General features: G+C 45.1%; 1 protein-coding gene across 4 annotated transcripts in view; it reads right to left on the bottom strand.

The window, feature by feature from the left end:
• Arhgef28 (Rho guanine nucleotide exchange factor 28) overlaps window positions 1-22,022 on the bottom strand; it is a 291,631-nt gene that overhangs the window by 183,336 nt on the left and 86,273 nt on the right. For all 4 annotated transcript variants that reach the window (XM_087896810.1, XM_087896812.1, XM_087896811.1 and 1 more), the window contains one exon: window positions 1,180-1,327. In XM_087896810.1, coding sequence (XP_087752936.1) covers window positions 1,180-1,327 — 148 coding nt within the window. The remainder of the gene's footprint in view (window positions 1-1,179; window positions 1,328-22,022) is intronic.

The raw sequence follows: 22,022 nt of genomic DNA on the forward strand, positions 1-22,022 counted from the left end.
TTTTTGCTGTTTTTATTTTATTTTTTCTCTATAGATTGCTCATTAAAAGAGAAAACATAAAAAAAAACTTGTAGGGCCCATGGGCCTACCCCTGCTCCTGGCATTCATTTTGAGGACAGCTTCTGGCCAGCCAGCCAGCCTTTCCTGTTTGTTCCTGTGCTCCCTCTGCCCCGCCTGGTGATTAGCTATAGGGCATTGTTGACTCCACCTTGGGCGTGGTAATTTCCCACCTGTCTGGGGGTATTCCATTGTGCAGCAGCTAGGTATATAAAGATTTTCCTAAGCTTGAATAAACGGCATTTGGCTGATCTCCTTTCGAATGACCCAGGTCTCTTGTGTGTTCTTTCAATCTCCAGGCCCTTGCCCGGCTAGCGTATGGTACAGTGTTGCGCGAACTGTACCAAGAGAGTAACGCAGGTGCAGGCGTTACAGAAACTCGGAATAGAAAGGATGTCAGTGCATTTGCCAGAGTAAAAAGGTAGCAAGGCAGGGACCAACAGCAGAATGACAAGGGCCATTAACAAATGCAGCAATGTTGTTGTTGTTTGTTTGACTGACCGGTTGATTGATTGGTTGACTGACTGATTTTTGAGACAGGGTTTCTCTGTATAGTCCTGGCTGTCCTGGAACTCCCTCTGTAGACCAGGCTAGCCTCAAACTCAGAAATTCACCTGTCTCTGCCTTCCAAGTGCTAGGATTAAAGGCGTGTACACCACTGCCAAGCATTTGATTTTTTTACTTTTGGCTTCTTGGTTTTGTTTTGTTTGTTATATGTGAGTTCCTAGGGCTGCCAGGCTGACCACAGAGGAATGAGGAAGGAGAGTGACAACATGGTCTGTCATGTCACCTCGCCCAGAGCCAACCCAGGCATCAGGCTGGAACTCAAGAGGTGACATCCAAGGCACACAACCTCCACTGGCTGCACCAACTACACCAGACTGAGAGCCGGGGCAGCCAGTGGGACGAGCCTGCGGGGACCAAGTCAAGGCAGACACTACTGGAGGGACCCCAGGAGTTGGTGGGGACAAGTGGCTTCCTCAACAACACGCACATACACCCATGTGAACTCCTGAACTTGGCAAGTGTTTCTTCTTTCCTTTTGTGATTCTTCTCTTGGCAGATACCCTGGAGGGAAGACACAGATGTCCCCCTGCCCCCACCACTCAGAAGCCTCCTCACCTGGAATGCTGGCCTGAAGAACATTAGCTTCAATGCGCTCAGCAATCACCACGTGTCTCTGATGCGACCCATCATAAATAAAGTAAAACTCGGCATCTTCGGGGAGATAAACATTTTTGCCAAACTTTGCATAGACTGTCCTCTGTCCCTGAAAAACGAGTAAGTCTGGGCATCAGTACACTTCCGTGTTCTGGCTCTGAGAGACCACAGGGGAGGGCACAGGCCCACAACACTGACACTTGTCACAGGAACTTCATGTGAGGGAGCTCAAATGTCACAAAGCCTCCTTCCAACAATGACCTTTTCCCAGAACGCCTTCCTGCAGGCTGGCCTGCACTGTTCTGAAAGTCAAAGGCAATCAAGGAATAGGAAAGAAGCATTTCTTTAATTTGTTAGGTAAGTCAAGTGTGATCAGTCACTCTCTTGAATTCTTATCCCCCATACAACACTGTGTATGACAATGTTATCCCATATGTGAAACACCACCGAAAACATAAAGGTTCATGATACTTACTCTTAGCTCAGGCCCTAGCATGTTCTAGACCACTGTTCACTGCATGAACCATAAATATTCACAGACAGCTTTCAGATAAACCAGAAACTCCGAGTGAAGTCTAAGCCCTCTTTTTCATCTGGGTTGGCCTCCTCCCTTGTCTGAGGAGTTTCTGGTGAGTACACAGCCTTACAAAGTGTCCTGCTTCCAAGTAGAAGCATTCCTTCAAAGGAACGAGACAACAGACTCATGGTCTTGGTACTTGGGGCTTCCTCAGGGGCTAGCGGACAGCCAAGTCGGCCAGATCATCTCAGGGTCCTGCAGGCCTCAAAGGATTCAGGATGCTCCCTGCCTAAAGTACAAAAAGACAGCCCAGAGAAGACCTCTAGGGAGAAAGGATGTATCTTGCCAGGCTTAAGGGAGTGGCAGGGAGGTGAGAGCAAGGATTAGAATAGTCATCTACTCTAGAGACACCCACAGCTGACTCGATACGGAGAAGGCTCTGAGTGTCTGTGTTGCTGCCTAACAAAAATAAACCAGTTTCTCATCCTGAGATGAGAGGAAAAGGAAGCAGGAAAGAGTTAGAGTGAGGCTCCTGGACATGAGTGTCAGCCTGACAGAGCCCTACAGCAGCATGGCACGGTAGGATGCTTAGTTAAGGGGGAAAAAGCCACAGTCCAAATGGACCTCTTCCTCCCGGTGACCATAGCATTATTTGACCTAAAAAAGCTTTTGAAATAAAATCACTCTCTTTTCATACTGGCTTGCAATCGAACTCTCAGAAAGGCACTGAAAATTACAAATTGGTGTAAATATAAACCGCAGTGTTCTGGAAAACACACTGGCGCTCAGTTCCAAATTTTCCTGTCTTTGCATGTGAGACTGTTGGTGTCTGTGTGTGTCGCACAAGCGTAATCCGCAGAAAGTGACGTGCCAAGGGAAACCTGCCACGCCGTAGCTTCAGAAAGAGCACAGGAAGGAGAGCCGAAAAGGAAAAGACGAAAACAATAGCACACATTTGACAGGACCGAGAGAGGAAACTCAGACGACTTTCCATTTCCTAAAAACGAAGAACAGCTTGCTTTAGTTGTGTTCCTGGTTGCTACAGGGCTGCAAATTCTCCATACATAGAGCCTGGCCTGGCCTGCTGGCGGTTTTCTTAAACACAGAGCAGACTGTATAAATAGATCAAAGATTTTCGTGGGTCACAAAGATATCTAATCTGCATCAACTCCAAATACTGGTCAGATTAGTCTTTAATTTGGCCAGGTGAACAAGGACTACCACTTAGGCAAGAGATTAACCACAACCTTTGCCGGTTCATCCCTTCCCTGACCACACAGTCTCGATGCATGACGTTTCCCTCTCGAGACCCACACCACGCTTTACAATGGTAAAGACGATAGGTCCACTCGAGAGAGGTGACCTAGTTGTCCCCGTGCTAAGGAGGAGACCTCCCACTTAGTAATCACGAGGACATCAGAAATACAATCAAGGATTCTGGCTAGGGAAGGGGATGGTGCTGAAATCAACGAAGGGAGCTGTTGAGACAGAGGCCGGGTGGTGGGAGAGGACGCCAGAGAAATGAAATCTGATGGTGGAAGAGTAAGAATAGTGAACAGGAAGCTCAGAAGAAAGCAACTAGGCTGAGCTGTGCAGGAGATTCCCCGGGAGGGACTCCTGAAAGAATGGGCTGAGCACTGAGTGACAGCCGCAGGTGACAATCCCAGGCTGAGTCTGAGGTCGCTCTGGCCACTGTGGCCACTGAAAGTCTACCCCTCTTCTATACGAAGCCACTCACTTGCCATGAGGTAAAGACAGACTCCGCTTACAGAACTGCTACATACAAACCTCGCTCACGTCCCCAGTTGAACTCAGCTGCAGGCTTTGCTTTTGACAACTGAAAACAATACCCTGTCCTAATAAAACCGGCAGATCAACGCCAGAATCACAACTGCAGATGGGTGTGTTGGCACCTTTCTGCCAACTCACTGGGCGCCACATACAAAATTCTCAAATACTTCATTAGAAATCGTTCACTGAAGGGTTAGAGAGATGGCTCAGCGGTTAAGAGCACTGGCTGCTCCTCCCAGAGGACCAGGGTTCAATTCCCAGCACCCACATGGCAGCTATCAATTGTCGGCAACTCCAGTTCCAGGGAATCCAACACCCTCACACAACTATACAGGCAGATAAAACAACAATACACAGAAAAAATAAAAATAAAGCATTAAAAAATTACTTCCTTGAAACCTCTGGTGTGGGGCAATATTACACAGGCCCTACAATGTATGGCAGCCAAACTTACAGGCCAGCTCATACCTGGCCACACAGAAAGTGGCCTCATAGTCTTCCAGACAGGATGTCGCCATCCTAAAAGGATCAAGATATGCTAATCTCATTCTGCTCCTTTCTCTGTAATTTGGAGGATGCCTGGGATAGAAATGCTAATTCGGCCTACTGGACAGAGCTGGCATACAGAGCAGGAAGATAGGAAGATGTGGCTAAATGGGCACCGAAAGCTGTGGTCAAAGGTGTGGGCATGACTGAAGCCATTCACCTGGTTACCTAGGAAACAGAACGCTAATGAACTCCCCCTCAGTTTACATTTTCATATAAAAGCTGCTTGGAGAATAAACATGGGGGAATTTTCAGCATGTGCACTCAGGATTTCATGAGGGATCACTGAGAATCTTCCTCCCTATAAAGTCACGTGAGTTGTGTCTTTATTCCCACGCCTCCCCTGTAGTCCGGTGAAATAATTTATGATCTGGGCTGGCACCGAACAGACACTCTGGAAACAATGAGATGCACAGGCAAGATTTATCTCCCCCAAATTAATCTACAAACTTAAGATATTCCGCTCAAAACCCAAACTGAATGTTTTCAAAGAATATCAAACAAAATAACTCAAAAGTCTGTTTGGAAGAATAAATAAGAACAAAGATTTGGACAGGAAATAATATTTGAGAGGTAAGTGTTAAGAATATTTTCTAATGCAAGCTCTCTGCCAACGCAAAATAATCCCAATCAAGCCAAATCAGACCAGATTAAAAGATATCCAGGTTTAATTAGACACCTACACACCCTGGTGGCCCCCAAGGGGAACAGGAAGTCGCCAATGCGACCACCGGAGAGGAAAAGGGAAAACCACATGTCTATTTTCTGGGGAGCAGTTTAAATAGCCTGTGGGAGTGGTCTTGACCTTTCCTGGGGAGGGGTCAAGGTTCGAGGGGCACGGGGGTGCCTTCAAAGATGGAGGCCAAGGCTGGAATTTCCAGTGAGGAGAAGGAAAAGCTTTTGCCATAGCAAAACAAAATAGAGAATAAAACCAGGGTCTTGTAAACAGTGTGACAGCAGCAGAGAGACAGAACCCAAAGCAGAGACCAGAGACGGATACAAGAACATAGAGAAATTACATAACAAAGATGGTGGTGTCTCAAATCAGTGGGGAAGGAATGGTCTCTGCTTCTTCATGGGTTCATGTACCAACCTGTGTGTTCCAAGGATTTTTTCCTTAAACTATCTCTAGGGTAACTGTGTCAGTACAATTCCTGGACTTTCTCACACTAGTGTTCCCTTTATCACACGAATGTTCTCATCCACCATGCAGGGCACCTGCATACAGCTATAGTCAGACAGACAGACAGACTGACTGACAGTCTGTCAATGACAATGTTACTTGTTAGGCAATATATGTTTTTTTAATTTCTAAACTAACCAACATGCTTGGACAATTAACAAAGCATTTTCAAATCAAATAATGCAAACAGAACGGTGCATGTGTTTAGGGTGGTGGTGTAGGAGGTCCTTCAGTATTTGTGTTGCTTTCATTGGTAAATCAATAAAGAAACTGTTTGGCCTGATAGGTCAGAATTTAGATAGGCGGAGAAGACAGAACTGTTTTCTGGGAGGAAGAAAGCAGCAGGTAGAGCCGAGCTGCCATGAAGCAGCCAGGTCAGACATGCTGAATCTTCCCCCGAAAGCCACGACCTCGTGGTGACATACAGATTATTAGAAATGGGTTGAATCAAGATATGAGAGTTAGCCAATAAGAGGCTAGAGCTTATGGGCTAAGCAGTAATTTAATTAATACAATTTCTATGCGGTTATTTTGGGTGTAAGCTAGCCGGGTAGCTGGGACAAACAAAGGGCCCCCACACTTCTTACTACAGGGTGGGGTTCTGCAACCTAGGACCATGGAAGAAGTGTATAAGGGGTTCAGGTAGTCTCGGTACATGTAAGCATCATTAACAAGGCTGTTTCTGTGTGTATGGATCCATTTTCTGAAAGAAAGTTTATTGTAGCCCTCACGACTGTTCCAAAGACTATGGGTGCTGGCTTTTATAAGAGCAGGCAAAATGCAAACTCAACACATTTTTATGGCTTCTTCACGGTAACTGTCAACTTTCTATAAGATGATCAAAACACGTTCTGCTGTTTTCCAAAATATTCAAATATCATACACAACCTCTCTGTGAGAGGGCTTTAGGGACAAGAGCATGAGAATGATTAATAGGAACTAATACACCAATTTAATTATGAAAGTTTACTAATACGTGCCATAAACCATTATTCTGACATTATAGTGTAAGTGAACTGCCAAACTTTGCTTTCTTTTATATTTGAAACATCTTTATTATAATATTCTGTACAAAACCTTCCCTGTAGAGCAAAAGTCTCTGAAAAGTTAAAAAAAAAATTCCAGGATAACTTTGTCATTTTATAGAGAGGTTAAAACACACTGCAGGTACCAGGAAGTCTTATGCTAACCAGCTCAGGAATCGAGAGTCAGAAACACAACACTGCGGATATTGATTTCTCCCCCACCCCACCTCACCATCCAAGCCAGTTCTCTTCCTTGCAGCTCATCACACATGGTCTTTGGGTGATACTAAAGAAAGTTACGAGAGCAGAGAGTAATTCACTTCAAATTTCTGTGTGTGGCAAAAGAATTTCCATAAAACACCGGGCTTTGGGGAGATAGCTCAGCACAATCACGAGGACCTGAGTTTCATTCCCAGCATCACATTAGGAAACCAAGCACAATGGCAGACACTGGTAATCCCAGCACTCAGGAGGTAGACACAGATGGATCCCTAATGCTCACTGTTCGGCCAGCCTAGCCTACTTGGCAAGCTCCAAGCCAGTGAGAGAGTCCACCCCAAGCCAAGGTTAACAGCATTCTGAAGAAAGACGCCCTATGTTGATTTCTGACTTCTTGCACATCCACACAAACACACACATCACACACAAACACACACACACTACAATTAGCGTAAGTGTTTCCTTACTATTTTCTCTCTTTACTCTGCAAGAATCCCTACGAGGTACTACTACGATCCTCATTTCTAAAGGAGAACACGGAAAAGATCAGGTCAGGTCTAGCGACCCGCCTGGAGCTTCCTGTACCAGGTCAGCACCCTTTTCTCTGTATCACACACATTTCTCTGTATCTGCACAATCAGCAAATGCCCAGCTGCCTAGTAACACCCCTAAAGTTTTCCATTTATTCACATTGATAAGGGGTTCCTAAAAACACCTAGGTGCATTCAACTCAATGTGTATTCAAGACAACACAAAGCTTCTCCTGAAGTACACGGGTGGGCATGGCATTCCTTCATCTCCCTGAAGATACACGCAACAGAGACATTTACCTATAGACAATTCTCTCTGTTGGGGACGCTTAGAAGGCAACACAAGGTACACATGACCCAAATGAGTGAAGAACCACTGAATTAAAGCATGTCGAGAGGAAACTCATTTTTTATAGTGTAAAATATCAAGATTATTCAAACTTAACACCCAACAAAATTAATATCAACACAAATTGGTTAAAATGGAGGAGAAATATTAGAATATCATATTTTTAAAAAGGAAGGTTGTTTTCCTTATAGGTCAAAAGACTATCAAAACATCTCTTCAGCAGTTACCTTTGGGGTAGGAATGACTTCTACCTCCAGACAGGATGAAACAGAGAGCAAAAACTCTCATTCAGCAGGAAGGGACCAGGAACAAATTAAAAGGCCCTTCTTCTTCAGGACATCCGAGTGGGAGAGAAACCATGAGGGCCAACGTGAGAGATGCCACCAGACAGTGGGGCAGCATGCTTAAGGGGATGATCTAAAGCTCACACTTAACAGAAATGTTATCTAAAATAAAACTAAAATTAAAAAAGTTAACCATTTATCAACAAAAATAATAACAGTAAATTAAAGGTGTATGTTAATGTTTGGAAAAGAGTCCGCTATCCAAACTTGCGTGCTAAACTCAGCAACTCAAAAAACATAAGCATGCAAACCAAAGGGTCATTGTGACCTTCATCCACGAGGGACTGATTCGCCACTCTGGAACTGAAATGACCTTTGTTTTCCTAGCAGCAAAAGTGAGTAAAAAATAATTCAAGGCAGAGATTGCCTGTAAGACCAGAGCAGACCCAGCTTCCATCTCTCCCACTCTAGAGCTGAGAATCCAACCCAAGGCCTCATGAACGCTAGATCAGTGTTCTGCCTCTGAGCCACATCCCTCACCTTCAGAAGCAGGCTTTTAAGAGCACTCAATAGGTTAATTTCCAAATGACTAATTTACAGATTACACGAAAGCATAAGACTCATGGACGCTGAACACAAACACCCAACTCTTACTTGGCTCCCACACGGCAGCGGGAAACATACAGGGTGGGGTGTGAGAAAACAGAAATTATCATCTCCTCTCCCAGATGGGCACGGCAGCACATACTTGTAATGATAAACACTCAGGAGGCTGAGGCAGGAGGATTGCTGTGAGATAGTGGCTAGCGTGTGCTGCACAGTGAATCTGAGATCAGTTTGAGATACTATCTCAAAACAAAAACAAACAAAAACAAAAAACAAACCACAAAACCTCCATTCCCGAATTCTCTTAGTAATCACTTGGTCTCAAAATAATCAGTCACAACAATAAAACACTGTTTAACAACTGGAGACAGGATGGGGTTTTAGTTAGTAATTAGCATGAGTCAGTCTTGAGAGACATAAAATGCTACTTCTGCCCTGTCTAGTACGGGAGGAACCTAGGAATTCCTCTAGAAATGAGTACAGTCCAGCTGTAATCTACCCTGCCAGACCCCCCTAGCCAGGGAACGCTGCGGCATATAAACAGACAAGACCAACCACACGTTTAGAGGAAAGCGACCAAGATGCCAAAGAGATGCAAATGGCAGGCTTGTTGTCACAGGAAGAACAATTGAAGGAACTGGAGCTGTTTTGTTAGAGAAGAGCAGACTCCTGGGTAAACAGACACACTGCAAATATCTGAGGGTCTGCCGTGCCGACCAGGAATTAAATGTGTTCTGCAGGCCCCTGGGGAAGGCCCAGAACAATGAAGGGAAGGTTAGGGACAGAGTTCAGCTCGGTGAGAGCCTTGTGAGGAACAGAGATGTGTAGAACTGTCAGACTTCAACGCAGGGGAATGAACACTACCCGGAGACAGGGCACTTCTGGGGCTCCTGCTGTTTCTCTGTTCTGCTTATCTGTGTGCTCTACAAGACAACAGTGCTACGCCATCCCCTGTCCTGCGAGCCCAGAGCCCACGCCATCTGCTGCAGAATTACAGATGAATTGCTTCACTGGATAACTGACTGAGTGCGCTTCGTTCCAATCCATTCCTCCCCGAGCTCTTGCTCTTGGGCAGATGCCTAACTCAGTTACGTTTAGCCCACTGATGGTTTCCAAACAGATCAACAGAACCCCGTGGCTCTAATGGAAGGATATTGGGAATTTACAAAAACACAATTCAAATTTCATTTTGGAAATGCGTTTCTTATTCTTTTTGGAATTAAATCTTGAAAGACTGCTTGCTGTTTGCTTTAGTGGATTACCAACCAAATTTTAAGACCCCCCAGGGAGGCTCCAAACTGCCAGGCTCAGTTGAGTTGACACATGTAATGAATTTAAAATTAAAGAATAAAATTGTAATTGTAAATTCTGCTGAGGTTTATATTTTGAAGTTCCCCATAATGCTCTGGGGAAAATAGTTCTGGAGAAGAGGGGCCTAAAGACCTGAAAGAGGTGATAACACCCTACCAGTGACAAGCGTCACCAATGGCCTAAGAAAGTGTCTACCCACACTCTTTCTATAATTCATAACTCCAATGGCTTGACAATTACCGCACAGTAAAAGACTCTGAGGTCCCATACTTTAGAGTCATGTCGAACCCACGCAGACAGCAACCATGCATGCTTACTAGTTAACATTTGGGGACTGTAGGTTCATGTCAAACCAATTGCTGTCTGGTGGTCAGTGGAGTTCAGTTGACAGCTTTAAACATACCAAACCTAAACCAAGACACAGAACACAAAGAGCCTTAAGTCTCTATAAGCTGATCTGTCCTGGGCAAAGAATAGTGTTATAACCATCAAAGACATCTCTTTAGGAGCAGACTACTGTGGCCCTGTGTTCCACAGGAACACACCCTCCTGGGAGTCTAAGAGCCACGGTCCCTCTCATCTGCATAGCAGCTGAACCAGAACACACTCTTCTGTCCTTGGCACACATGCACCATGTATACACATACCGCGGTGCAGGCTACTCCTAAGAGCACTCAAGACCCTGCCAAAGAACAACCAAGGCAAGGCAAAGAACCTGACCATCCTCGGCAACAGAACCACGGATTCCGAAAGTACAAACAAAGCTTGTGTGGACCCAAGTCCTTAGCTTATAGGTACCGCTGACGATCCATAAGAACATGGGGTCTAGAGTCAGAGCCCAATCACAGCTGACCATGCTTCCTGTTGTTTCCAGCTCCCAGAACAGCGTCAACCTCTGATTCCCAAACGAGCCCCCAGCACTGGGAAGACCTTTTATAGAAGAGGGGGAGGAGGAGGAGGAGGGGGAGGGGGAGGGGGAGGAGGAGGAGGAGGGGGAGGGGGAGGGGGAGGAGGAGGAGGAGGAGGAGAGGGAGGGAGGGAGGGAGGGAGGTTGGGAGGGAGAGAGAGAGACAGAGAGAGAGAGAGAGAGAGAGAGAATCAATAACCCTCTGTCAAGCACCTCTTCCCAATGGCGCACACCTGGACTAAAAACAAGCATTGTTCTTGATCTCCCCCTTCTGAATGAAAGCACAAGCAGGTAAAAGTCTGCACCTCCCCCTTTCCCAGTATGGAAAACAGGAAGCCTATGCTGGGAGAAAGGAGGCGGCAGCTGGGCGGAGCATCCAGAGGGTCCTCAGCCCCGCCCTTCGAACGGTGCAGGGAAGACAGAAGAACTCTGCTCCCAGGCAAACCGGAAGGAAAGTATAAACAGCCGCAGACAGATGACAGTGTGGAAGGGAGGAAGCGCCGGAAAAGACAGCCAGCGAGGAATGGAATCAAACTCGGGAGCTGGAGAATGCGCTGATTAATGAAAATGAAGGAGAGAAATACGCAGCCTACCAGGGACAACAGCCTGGAAATCTTCCTAAGGAGCAAGGAGGGAGATCAGGGAGGAAATGGACCTCTGCTTGGGAGTCAACAAATCAGAAACTGAGTGCAAAAAAGGGGCACTTTGCAGTGTATCTTTTCCTGGTAGTGGCAAGTGAGGGACTTTACAAAGCTCTCCTTCCCAACCAACTGCATATCTTCACATGGCTAAGTCTGTCTCTCCACGTGCTAGACCACGGGGGGGGGGGGGGGGGGGGGGGGCAGATTTTGGAGAGACCGGCCACCTAAAGAGCTTGGCTTATTCTCTATCCCCTCCAGGCAGAGTCGGCTGGCTTGGCCATTCAGAAGCAGCTTTGGCCAGCCTTGTCTTTTCCTGCCCCTTGTTTAGTACATTCTCGGTCTTGTTCTCATTTTTGCACTCTTGATCTACCCTCCGCCTCTTTCTTCTCCCCTGTCAGGTCAGGTCAACTATTTGGGGTCTCTAAGCCAGAAAAAAAAAAATAGACCTACTACAGAGATGTGAAATATTGACCTCCCCCATGGTGTCTTCTGGCCAAAGTAAATTGAGGTCCACCCCTCTTCTGTTCTTCAGCATAAGGTCCAGAAAGGCAAGAGTACCAGCTGTAGCCATAGACACAGGGAGCGAAACAAGAAAGGCCTGAGAGAAGTCAATCTTGTTAAGAATAGTCCTTTCGTTTCCTCAGTGATCGTTGTGAAACCTAAAGACACTACAGGTAAATAAAATTGCTCAGGATTCTCTCATGCAGCAGCACTGAATGTCTTCCTTTATCCGTTTGTACTCAAGACACGTATGGAGAATATACTAGGTGTTTTGGTTAAAATAAAGAGCCTGCTCTCATCAAACTCTTCCAGTGGGGAGACAGGGACAATCATTACATAATTATGCATCTGGTAAATGGGCAAGCACTGAGGAAGGGACCCCTGGGTGAGGAGACTGGAGCTCGGGACAGGGGGAAAGAGCCTCTGAGACAGAGCCACATGAAGAAGCGTATGAGGCCGCAAGGCCAGCAAGTGCAAAGGCCCTGAGGTAACAAGAACTGGAGTGTGTGAGGCACAGGAGGAAAGTTGCTAATAGTCACAGGAGGAGCACAAGGCAGGGTCAGAGACAATCAGAGGCCATCCAAAGGACTTGGCTGGCAAGTCCAGCTGGGGCAGAAAAGTACCAAGATGTGGCATTGAAAGGGCCATTCTGATTGTTTCATTGAAAACAAACCATGAGAGGGCGAAGTTAAAGTGGGGGAAACCAGTCCATCTGTCCAGGCAAGGGAAGAGAGGCATCCTTACAGAGCACGGTCTGCATGTCCCTGAGGCAGCTTCTGTGATTCTCTCTGCTGAGACGGGCGGATGCAGCTCTTTTCTGGACCACATTGGTATCTGGCTCTGCTCCTCCCAGACCACAGCAGCTCCACAGTCACCAGGGCAGGAAGCAGCACTTTCTAGAAGCCAAACAGGTGACTGCAGTGATCTGACGCTAGGGTAGGCTTAGAACTTGGGGCCCTTTGTGTCATTCTTAAAGGAAGATGGATAAGTGGATCAAGAGAGTAACCCTCCATAGGTTTTTATCAGCAACCACTTACAGCAACCAATGACTAAATGACCATGTGGGTCAGGCAACATTTTAACTTAAACATGGAAATAGCTGCACGCATCCTCTTAACTCCAGCTGTGACAACTGGGATCAACAAGATTAAGATTTTTTTAATGTCAACTACAGATAATCCAACAGGGTCATACAACCTGAGATGGTTTACAGACCATTCCCTGACAGATGCCCACTGAAGACACCAAAACGTTGTCAGGGTCCCTGCCATGCAGACATTACTAAAGTAAACCCAGGAATAAAGGGTCACATTAGATATTGTCTCCATATCAAATATGAAAAATGTGGAACCTCAATGTGAAAATACCATATTTTTTTTTTATCTGAAGTTGCTTAGTGCCCATAAGAATAGCAATGGCCGCCACAGGAGTCCCCTGTACCCATCTTAATCTTAAAAGAGTACATTCTGTATGCTTCAAATACATGGCATTCTGGGAAAGACAAAACTATAGACATGAGAGGAGGGAGAGTAATGGCTCCCAGGGCATAGTGAGCAGGGACATTGTGAATAAGCAAGCCATTGTATTAGTTATTTTGTTTGATGCTGTGCCAAAATGCCCAACAGAAAAATAAACCAACCTCAGCAAGAAAGGTTCATTTGGGCATTGTCTGAAGGTAGTGTGCATCGTGGAAGGAAAGGCATGGTGGCAGATGCTGGAAGCAGTTGATCATGTCTACACCCACAGCCAGAAAGCAGAGAGAGATGCATGCTGGTCGCATCTGTACGCACAGCCAGGAAGCAGAGATAGATGCATGCTGGAACTCAGCTCCCTTTGTCCTTTGTACTCAGCCCATGGGATGGCACCACCAGCACTAAGGGGGGGGGGGCTTCCAGAATGCATTTGCAGGCACATGGAGGTGTGTCTTTGAAGTGATTTCAAATCCAGTCAAGTCAACAATGAACATTAGCTATCACTGTGCTTTGTAGAGCAACAGTGGACAGGTGTCATTGCGCTCTAGTTCAAGCCCAGAAGAAGCACAGCACCAAGACAGAACCTAATGTACCTGTGAACTTCAGGTGATTATCTGTGTAACTGTTCAGGTGTAACACGTGTGCCACCCTGGTGAAGGGTGTTGGTAATGGGAAAAGCCACACATATGTGAAGGGAGAGAACATGTTGAAATCTTTGTTCCTTCTGCTCAATTTTGCTGTCAATCTAAAAATAGTCTTTGAAACAATCAGAATGAGGTCCAGTGATGAAGAGCCACTTTCAGTAGGGTCAGTCACGGGGAGCTCTCAGAGTCAGGCATGAAGGCTGAGCTCAGAATGGCAAGGTATGTGGGGGCTTATTCAGGAAGGAAAGAAAGTGGCATGAAAGGGATGGATATAAAAACGGGCAGCAAAGAAGGAAAATCTATTGGAACATCAGAGGCTGCCCAAACGTAGGAACAAAATGGAAGGAGTGAGGTACTCCTTGAACTCAGTGACAGTGAGATCATCAAGAAGGTGACACAGCTGCTGTTTACAAAGACACCCCCCCCCCAAAGCTGTTGGTATCATAATAACACCACATATAACAGTCCCATACACAAATTTTGTTTGGGAAACTACTCCAAGTAGTGGTCCAGGACCCAGGTTCCTGCCATCTTGTGGCTCTAAGTTCCCAATGTGCCTTCATTATTACAACCAGTGCTAGGAAAAAGAGTATGAAAAATCATGGGTATTCAGGCCTGCTCATCTCTAGCACCAAACTGTGGCTGGGAGGCATTTTAAAGGCGAGTGTCCAAGAAAAGAAAGGACTGGTCTGATTATGGGCTTTATGTCTGCCATAAGCTCTCATCAAATGTATGAAGCCCACAGAACATCTAAGACAGAGTAGGTATGGTGGTGTGAGATAATCACATCACAAGCCAAGTTGAATCAAATGTGAAGAATTTACTCTAAAACAAAACACACCCAAACAAGCATGAGAAGAGAATCAAAAAAAAAAGTGACTCATGACTCATGTTGGAAATACTGGTTAAGTAACATCTTTCCACCAAGAAAACTTTTCAAAATCATATTTCCATCTTCCATCCCTCACCCCTCTTACTACAAGTATATCTACCCCAAATACAGCATCAGAGGTTGTACTGCCATAAGAACCCCTTAATTTGGGAGTAAGGGTAACTGACTAAAGCTGCTTCATCAATAAAAAGTTATTTATATCATAAAGGAAAGGTGCCAGTTCTCTGGATAAGAGCTATTTCTATGACTGTAGACTAAATTATCACTGCCTGCTTATATTAGCATTCTTCTCATTGCCACAACAAAATACCTTATCAAAGTAACTTAAGGAAGAAAGGGTTTGTTTTGATTTACAGTTCCAAGGGATACAGTCAATCATGGCAGGGAAGTTAAGTCTGCAAGAACACCAAGTATCTGGTCACACTGCATCTACCACAGTCAGGAAGCAGAAAGCAATGAATGCCTCAACCCATGAGATGGTGTTGCAGGATATTTGTACACTGGGTAAAGATGTGTCATTGTGATTGGTTTAATAAAGAGCTGAATGGCCAATAACTGGACAGAAGAGGTTAGGAAGGACTTTCAGGCAGAGAGAGGAACTCAGGGGATGAATCTAGGTGTACAGATTTCACCAGCAAGATGTGGAGCAAGTTGGGCACATGGTACTAAAGAGAGGTAAAGAGCCACATGGCAAAACATAGGTTAATAGCAATGGGTTAATTTAAGTTATAAGAGCTAATTGGAAACAAGCCCAAGCTAAGGTCAAGTTTTCATAGCTAATAATGTTTCCATGTCATTATTTGGGTGCTGGAGTGTAACATGAGGGGCTGGCTTGTTGGGGTATCTGTCCCACCCAGTACCCTACAACCGGCAAGCCCCAAAGAAAATCTCACACAGGACTTCATAAGATTATAAACTGATCAGCTCATTAACTCAGTCTTCTTATTAACTAATTCTTAAATCTTACGCTAACCCATAATTCTTGTATGTGTTAGCCATGTGGCTTGTTACCTTTTTCAGCTGTCAGCTAACATGTTGCTTCTTCGGTGGTCTGGGCAGGAACGGCGGGGGGAGCTTCCTGCTTCCCAGAATACTCCCGTTTTCTTTGCTCCACCTTTACTTCCTGTCTGGTTTTCCCACCTATACTTCCTGCCTGGCCAATCAGCGTTTTATTAAAATACATGATTGACAGAATACAGATAATTCTCCCACACCACTGGAGGCCCAAAGAAAGTCTGACGAGAAATTTGCTTACAGACAGGATGGTGCCACATATGGGGTGGGTCTTCCCACCTCAATCAACCTGAGGTGAAAAATCTTTCACAGACATCCCAGAGATTCATGCCCATGATGATTACAAATCCTAAGATGTTGACCATCTAGATTAGCCATCACTCCAACCTGTACCCCTTGAGATCACCCAAATTCCAACACAAATAGAGTGTTTCCGAAATCTATGGCTTTATAAATTACCTACCAGAAAGTAAGACAAATCTCATTCCATATGTCCCCTATTCCTTCAAAACTGAAGACTTAACTAGTAACGTACTGATCATGCAATTGTAATAACTATTAGTTTCTTCTTAAAGTCTCCTTCGATGCCTATTGAGTATGACTATACTGAGGCTCCCAATTATTTCCTTAAATGCAAATGACCTCTAGATACTACACAAGAACGATTCCTCTTGAACACATTCTTCCACAGCTAAGCCAACACACATCTCCCAAACATGCTGCTTGGATCGGGAAGATCTCCTTGTAGAGGTCCTTCCACCCCAGTGACCCCTGAAGTCCTTTCCAAACAGACGGACACTCTGACATTTGTTTAACCAGAGTTACACTCCTTCCATACTGCAACTCCCAGCCTTCTGCCCACACAAGGAAAGCATGCACACCTTCTTTGCAGCAATGTAAACATGTTCCCAATGATTACAGAAAATAAGGCATTCCCATTGAAACCCAATGTGCTAAATTTTGTTGGGTACACAGTTGCTAAAATGGAGTCTCCTTGTCAGGCTTCACACATTTCTGGATAAGAGATTTAGGTGGTTTTGCTTGGTTTTAATACCAAAAGCAGAGAAAGAGAGAAAAAAAAAATCAAAGCAGATTGTATGGTCATTATTAAAAGCAGCAGTTCAGCTAAGAGGAATGTTTTGAATGGTTTGATTAAAGACTCAGTACAAACTTTAGAAAAAGAAATATAAAATATCTAACTAAATAAGTGACTAAGAAATTTTCAAGAATTTTTTGTTTTAATCTAAACTGTTAGATCTTAAGCAAACTCATTTTTTAGTAAGTTACTCCTGTGTCAGGCCGCTGTAACCCGTGTCAGCTGTGTTTGCCTCTATTATCCATCAGTGGTCTGTTGGGTTACTTTCCCCTTCATCTGGCCTCAAAGGCACCTACAGAGGAAGTGTAGCCATGGGATCCATCAAGGTGGGATGCAGGCCTCTACCTCCTCCCCTCCCTGCCTATCTAGCCAACAGTCAACCTGTCAGCCATTCTCCCATGCTTCGAGATCATTTCCTAACAAGGTGACAGGCATTTTTAGTTCAACCAGTGCTCTGTGTAAAGGAGACACTGACAACATGTCTGCCCGGGACAGAATAGTATGTAGCAGAAAGCTGGATTTGAGGTCAAATTGAGACTTCATTAAACTTCACTTTAAAACCCTACAAACAAAGGCTGCAAAGATGACTCAGTGGTTAAGAGCACTAATTGCTCTTGCAGAGGACTTGGGTTCCATTCCCAGCTCCCACACATTGGCTTCCATCCATCTATAACTCCAGTTCCAGGGAATCTAACTCCCTCTTCTCACCTCTGTGGGCACCAGGCAAACATGTGGTACACAGAAATACACACACGCAAATACTCATGCACACTAAATAAATACAGAAAGATTTTTTTCAATTTTAAAAATAAAAACCTATAAGCAGAACCTTAAGCCATAATCTATAAGCTACAAATAATATGGCTAATAGTGCTTTGTATTTCTTCCAGGACCTCAGCAAAAATGATCCTCAACCCAGAATAAGTTAGAAATTCACTGGCTAGCACTGGGCACATCCATTGGGAACACACACCACCCTCACAGCACTTCACAGTATTTTCTATTATTCCTACTTTTCAAATGAGGAAAGTGAGACTTGGCGTAAATTAGGTCACAGCTGGGATTCAAATTCAGGTCTATCGGCACTCAGGCAGACTCCTGTTTCAAGATTAAAACTACCGTCAGCGTGTGTGTCAACAGCTCATGAGTATTTAAAGTCCCCTCATCAAAAGAAAAAAATCAAAAGGCCTGAAACTGTTCTCTCGGGCTGACAAATTTGGTCTGGATAATTTGGGGGGAAAAATAACTACTTGTTAATATAATTTGGACATCTTATCAGAGAAAGGGAGTGCCTGCCTCTATAATATCAAACAAAACAGCAGCCCCATCCTCAGAACATGGTCAGCGCCTAAATAAATAAGAAACTAAGCACATCTCATGCACTGAAACAAGAGGAGACACTACAATGAAGAACAAAGAGATGGAGGGCCGTCTTTTAGAAACGAGAAACCTAGATTTCTACAGGATGGGGATTTTTTTCATCTTCATCCTAAACATAAGGACCAGTGAACACAGGTGAGTATTGCTTCCTGTGGAGACAAGACAGACAGACTTCCTTCCATCCACGGGACATGGTCTTGAAGACAGGGTCAGCACTCTCCACAGACAGCATCTTCACGAGCAGGCCAGCACAGATCACCACTTCTTGACTGGCCCCGGACCATGTCACCTGCTTTCAGCTTGACACCCCCCATCCCACCCTCTGAGATAGATACGCAAATAATCCGCTTGACAAATGAGGAAACTGAGGTAGACATCCCTAGGACAGTTTGTTCAAGGCAGCTTGTCAGGAGGCTGAGCCAGGGAGTCTCTGGATGTCTCATGCCCAAGCCCTTAGAGAGACTCACTGATGCAGGCTGGGGACCTCACAGACTCTTCAAACCCCTAGAAATTAACCAAGACCTCACACTGCATACAGAGACCGTCACGGGGCTCACCACAGTATCTAGGACATCTGCTATTACCTGATTTCCTGCTTATCTTTATGTCCCTTATCCTTAACTGTTCCATGAGCTACAAATTAAAAAAAAAAAAAATGTGTCAAAATGCTGGCACCAGGTGTTCCTTCCATCTTGGGAAGCAAGGTCACATAGCTGTGGTCAATTGTCCCACATCATCACTGGTCCTTTTTGAACACCAAGGAGGGGGCACAAAGAACAGCCACAGAAAGCAGCAGGACCGAAAGCCATGCTCCAGGCAAGGCTAGCTGGCGGCCGCATCATCGGGTGACCTTGCCAGGGTTCTCACTCAGCACGATCGCTGCTGTGCTCAGCACAGGGTGTTGTTCAGCTCTCCGCGGCTAAAAGCATTCCTTAGCATTATGCCCATTGGCCTCTCAGCCTGGCTTCACCATAGGCAGTAAATGCAAAGGACTTTTATTATATTATATTCTGTACTAGTCTCAATAATTCTAATATATCTTTTAAAGCATTTTATTGGCCTCATTAAGTCCAGGCTAGTCTCAAATTCCCTACATAGCTGAGGCTGCTTTGTGCTTCTGATCCTCTGTTCCCACATCCCAAAGACTAGGATTACAGGAGTGTGTCACCCACCCCATTTTATGGTTTTATGCCACATTGGTGAGCAAACCCAGAGCCTTGAGAAAGGACAGCAAGCACTCTACCAACTGAGCTATGTCCCTTAAATTATTGCCAACAAGTAGTTGTCAATAATAGATTTAATCTCAATACTACCAAGTTAGAGGCAGGAGGATTACAGCTAAGGCTATATAGGGAGACTCTGTCTCAAGAAAGAAAAGAAAGGAAGAAAGAAGAGAAGCGAAAAAGAAATTCTCTATTTAGCTATCTCCTGGCTTGAAAGAAAAGTTGATTTTCAAATTTCCGAAATAAAGGAGTTGCTCTGAAATCTGTCTAGGCACTGCAAAGAAAAGCCACCAATTGAGACCACTGATTTAATCAACCGCTAGCCTATTTCCTTATTGTACTGTGCTAAAACAAAGAGGCGATTATCTTAGGACTGGAAAACCTTCCGAGCAACAAGGGGGCCCTGTGCTGCGCTCAGTGTTGCCCACAGCCTCAGCGAAGGCCCAGATGTTCCTACCAAATGCGCCAGTGGCAGAAACAAGATTGGGAGGGGCAGTTCTGACGGAACCAAGATTCAAAACGAAGTCAGTCGGGTCGATACCAGGATGAACTTCACTATCAGTAAGAGTTCTGTGCTGGGGCCCCACCTCAGCAGCATGGCAGGGAGTGGAAGAGGTCCAGCTAGACACGGCTACTGTGGAAGGGAGAGTCTAAATGCAAACAAGACGCAGCTGCCCAGACTGAGCTCCGTCCCTGCAAGACAGCCTCTGATCAGGGAAGGTGACAATGGCCTTTGAAGCTGGGGTTCCTGCTGGCCAGAGACACTCGTGGGAGGATATGAAAGTACTCTGCAAACTTTTGAGGGATTCTGTCAAGGTCAGAGCAGAGTTACTACACAATGCCTTGGTGGTCAGAACTGGAACCAAAGGAAAGAATAAGGGGCGAGGGGATTTGAAGCAATTAAAATTATTAGTATATGTTTCAGTTTGCTTTCCATTGCTGGGACAAACACTATGACCAAAAGCAACTTGGGAGGAAACGATTTGTTTGATTTACACTCCCATGTCACAATCCATCATTAGCTTGGAGTCAAGCCAGGAGCCCAAACAGAAACCGTGGAGGAGAGCTACTTACTGCCTCACTCTCTGGCTCACACATAGCCATAGTTTTGTTATACAGCCCAGGCTCACCTGCCTACAGATGGTGCTGCCACAGTGGGATGGGCCGTCCCACATCAATCATCAATCCAACGTGGCCTCAGGTCAATCTGATTGAGGCAATTCTTCAATGGAAGTTCCCCCTTTCCAGGTGGCTCAAGGTTGGATCAAGTTGGCAATAAAAACGGAAATACTAGCAATTAAAAATTGTTTCGTAATAACTTCAACTGGCTAAACCTGGACTCTTCCTCTACCATAGCCATGCTTGCAGAGAATAGACAGCGTTTTCCTCATTGTCAGAGGGAGTTCCTGCACACAGCCGTCCACGGTGCAGGCAATGCTGTCCCGCACTGAACAAGAATGCCTTTCTGTCCCTGCTGATATGTGGGGATTCCTGAAAGCTCACAGAGAAAGTGACCACAACAGATCTTTTCACAACTGCCTCAAATTCTAGCCAAGGAGACAAATTAACCATAGAGATCACTATTTTGTCTCTATTTTTGTCTCCAAAAAGAGATTTTCCTGTCTCCATAGACCTGGCTTTGGGGCGGGGGGAGTGTTGTTCAGATAGTCTAATTCAGTTTCTCCTTCCCAGCTATACCAAGCCACATGGTTGCTCTTCTGTTGCTGTGAGCAAACACTGAGACCAAAGCAACTTAGACAAGAAAGAATTTATCTTGGTTTATGGTTCCAGAGAGCTAGGAGTCCATCATGGTGGGGAGCCATGGCACAATCTTGGTGGGGAAACATGGCTGCATCATGGTAAGGAAGCACGGCACTGTCATGGTGAAAAAGTATGGCACCATCTTGGTGGGGAGCCATGGCAGTGAGCAGCAGGGGTGGCGGAAAAAGCAGCAAACTAAAAGCACAAAGCTTCAAGTGTCCTAGCGATATACTTCCTCCAACAAGGCTGCACCACCTAAACCTCCCAACAGTACACCACCTCAAAAGCAAGCGTTCAAATGCCCAAGACTGTGGGAGACATTTCTCATTCAAATCACCAGAGCTACCCAGACTCTCTAATAATGATGCTAGGAAGACTACAGACATGACAACATAGTCATTTCTAAAATTTTGCAAGGAGACAGTATTAAATGGTGAATTTTAAACAATGAGCATAGGTTGCCCTTCCAGAGGACCCAGGGTTCGATTCCCAGCACCCACATGGTGGCTCACAACCATCTATTATACAGTTCTAAGGGCGCTGACACCGTCTTCTGACCTCTGCAGTCACCAGGAACACACACAGGGCACAGATCAGAAATGTAGGCAAAACATCCATACATATAAAACAATTAAATAACATTAAAACATTAGAAGAAAAAAATGAAACCCACACAAACTCTAATGAACAAGGTTGTTGCTTTGTTAGATTTCCAAAACAATTGCTTTTATTGTATTTATTTTAAAAATTAAAAATCACGCATCTCCAAACTTCTAAATGCCAAATGTCCTTCGGAACACTTAGACCCATGAAGAGGCTCTCTGCATACTTTTGCTTTGAATGCAAACACTGACTCCTTGTACTGCTTTCATTTTCAGACCCAGATGCTCTCCATGGAGAGAGAACAAGGCA

This window comes from Myodes glareolus, chromosome 15 (assembly GCF_982192425.1).
Source record: "Myodes glareolus chromosome 15, mMyoGla1.1, whole genome shotgun sequence".
NCBI lineage: Eukaryota > Metazoa > Chordata > Mammalia > Rodentia > Cricetidae > Myodes > Myodes glareolus.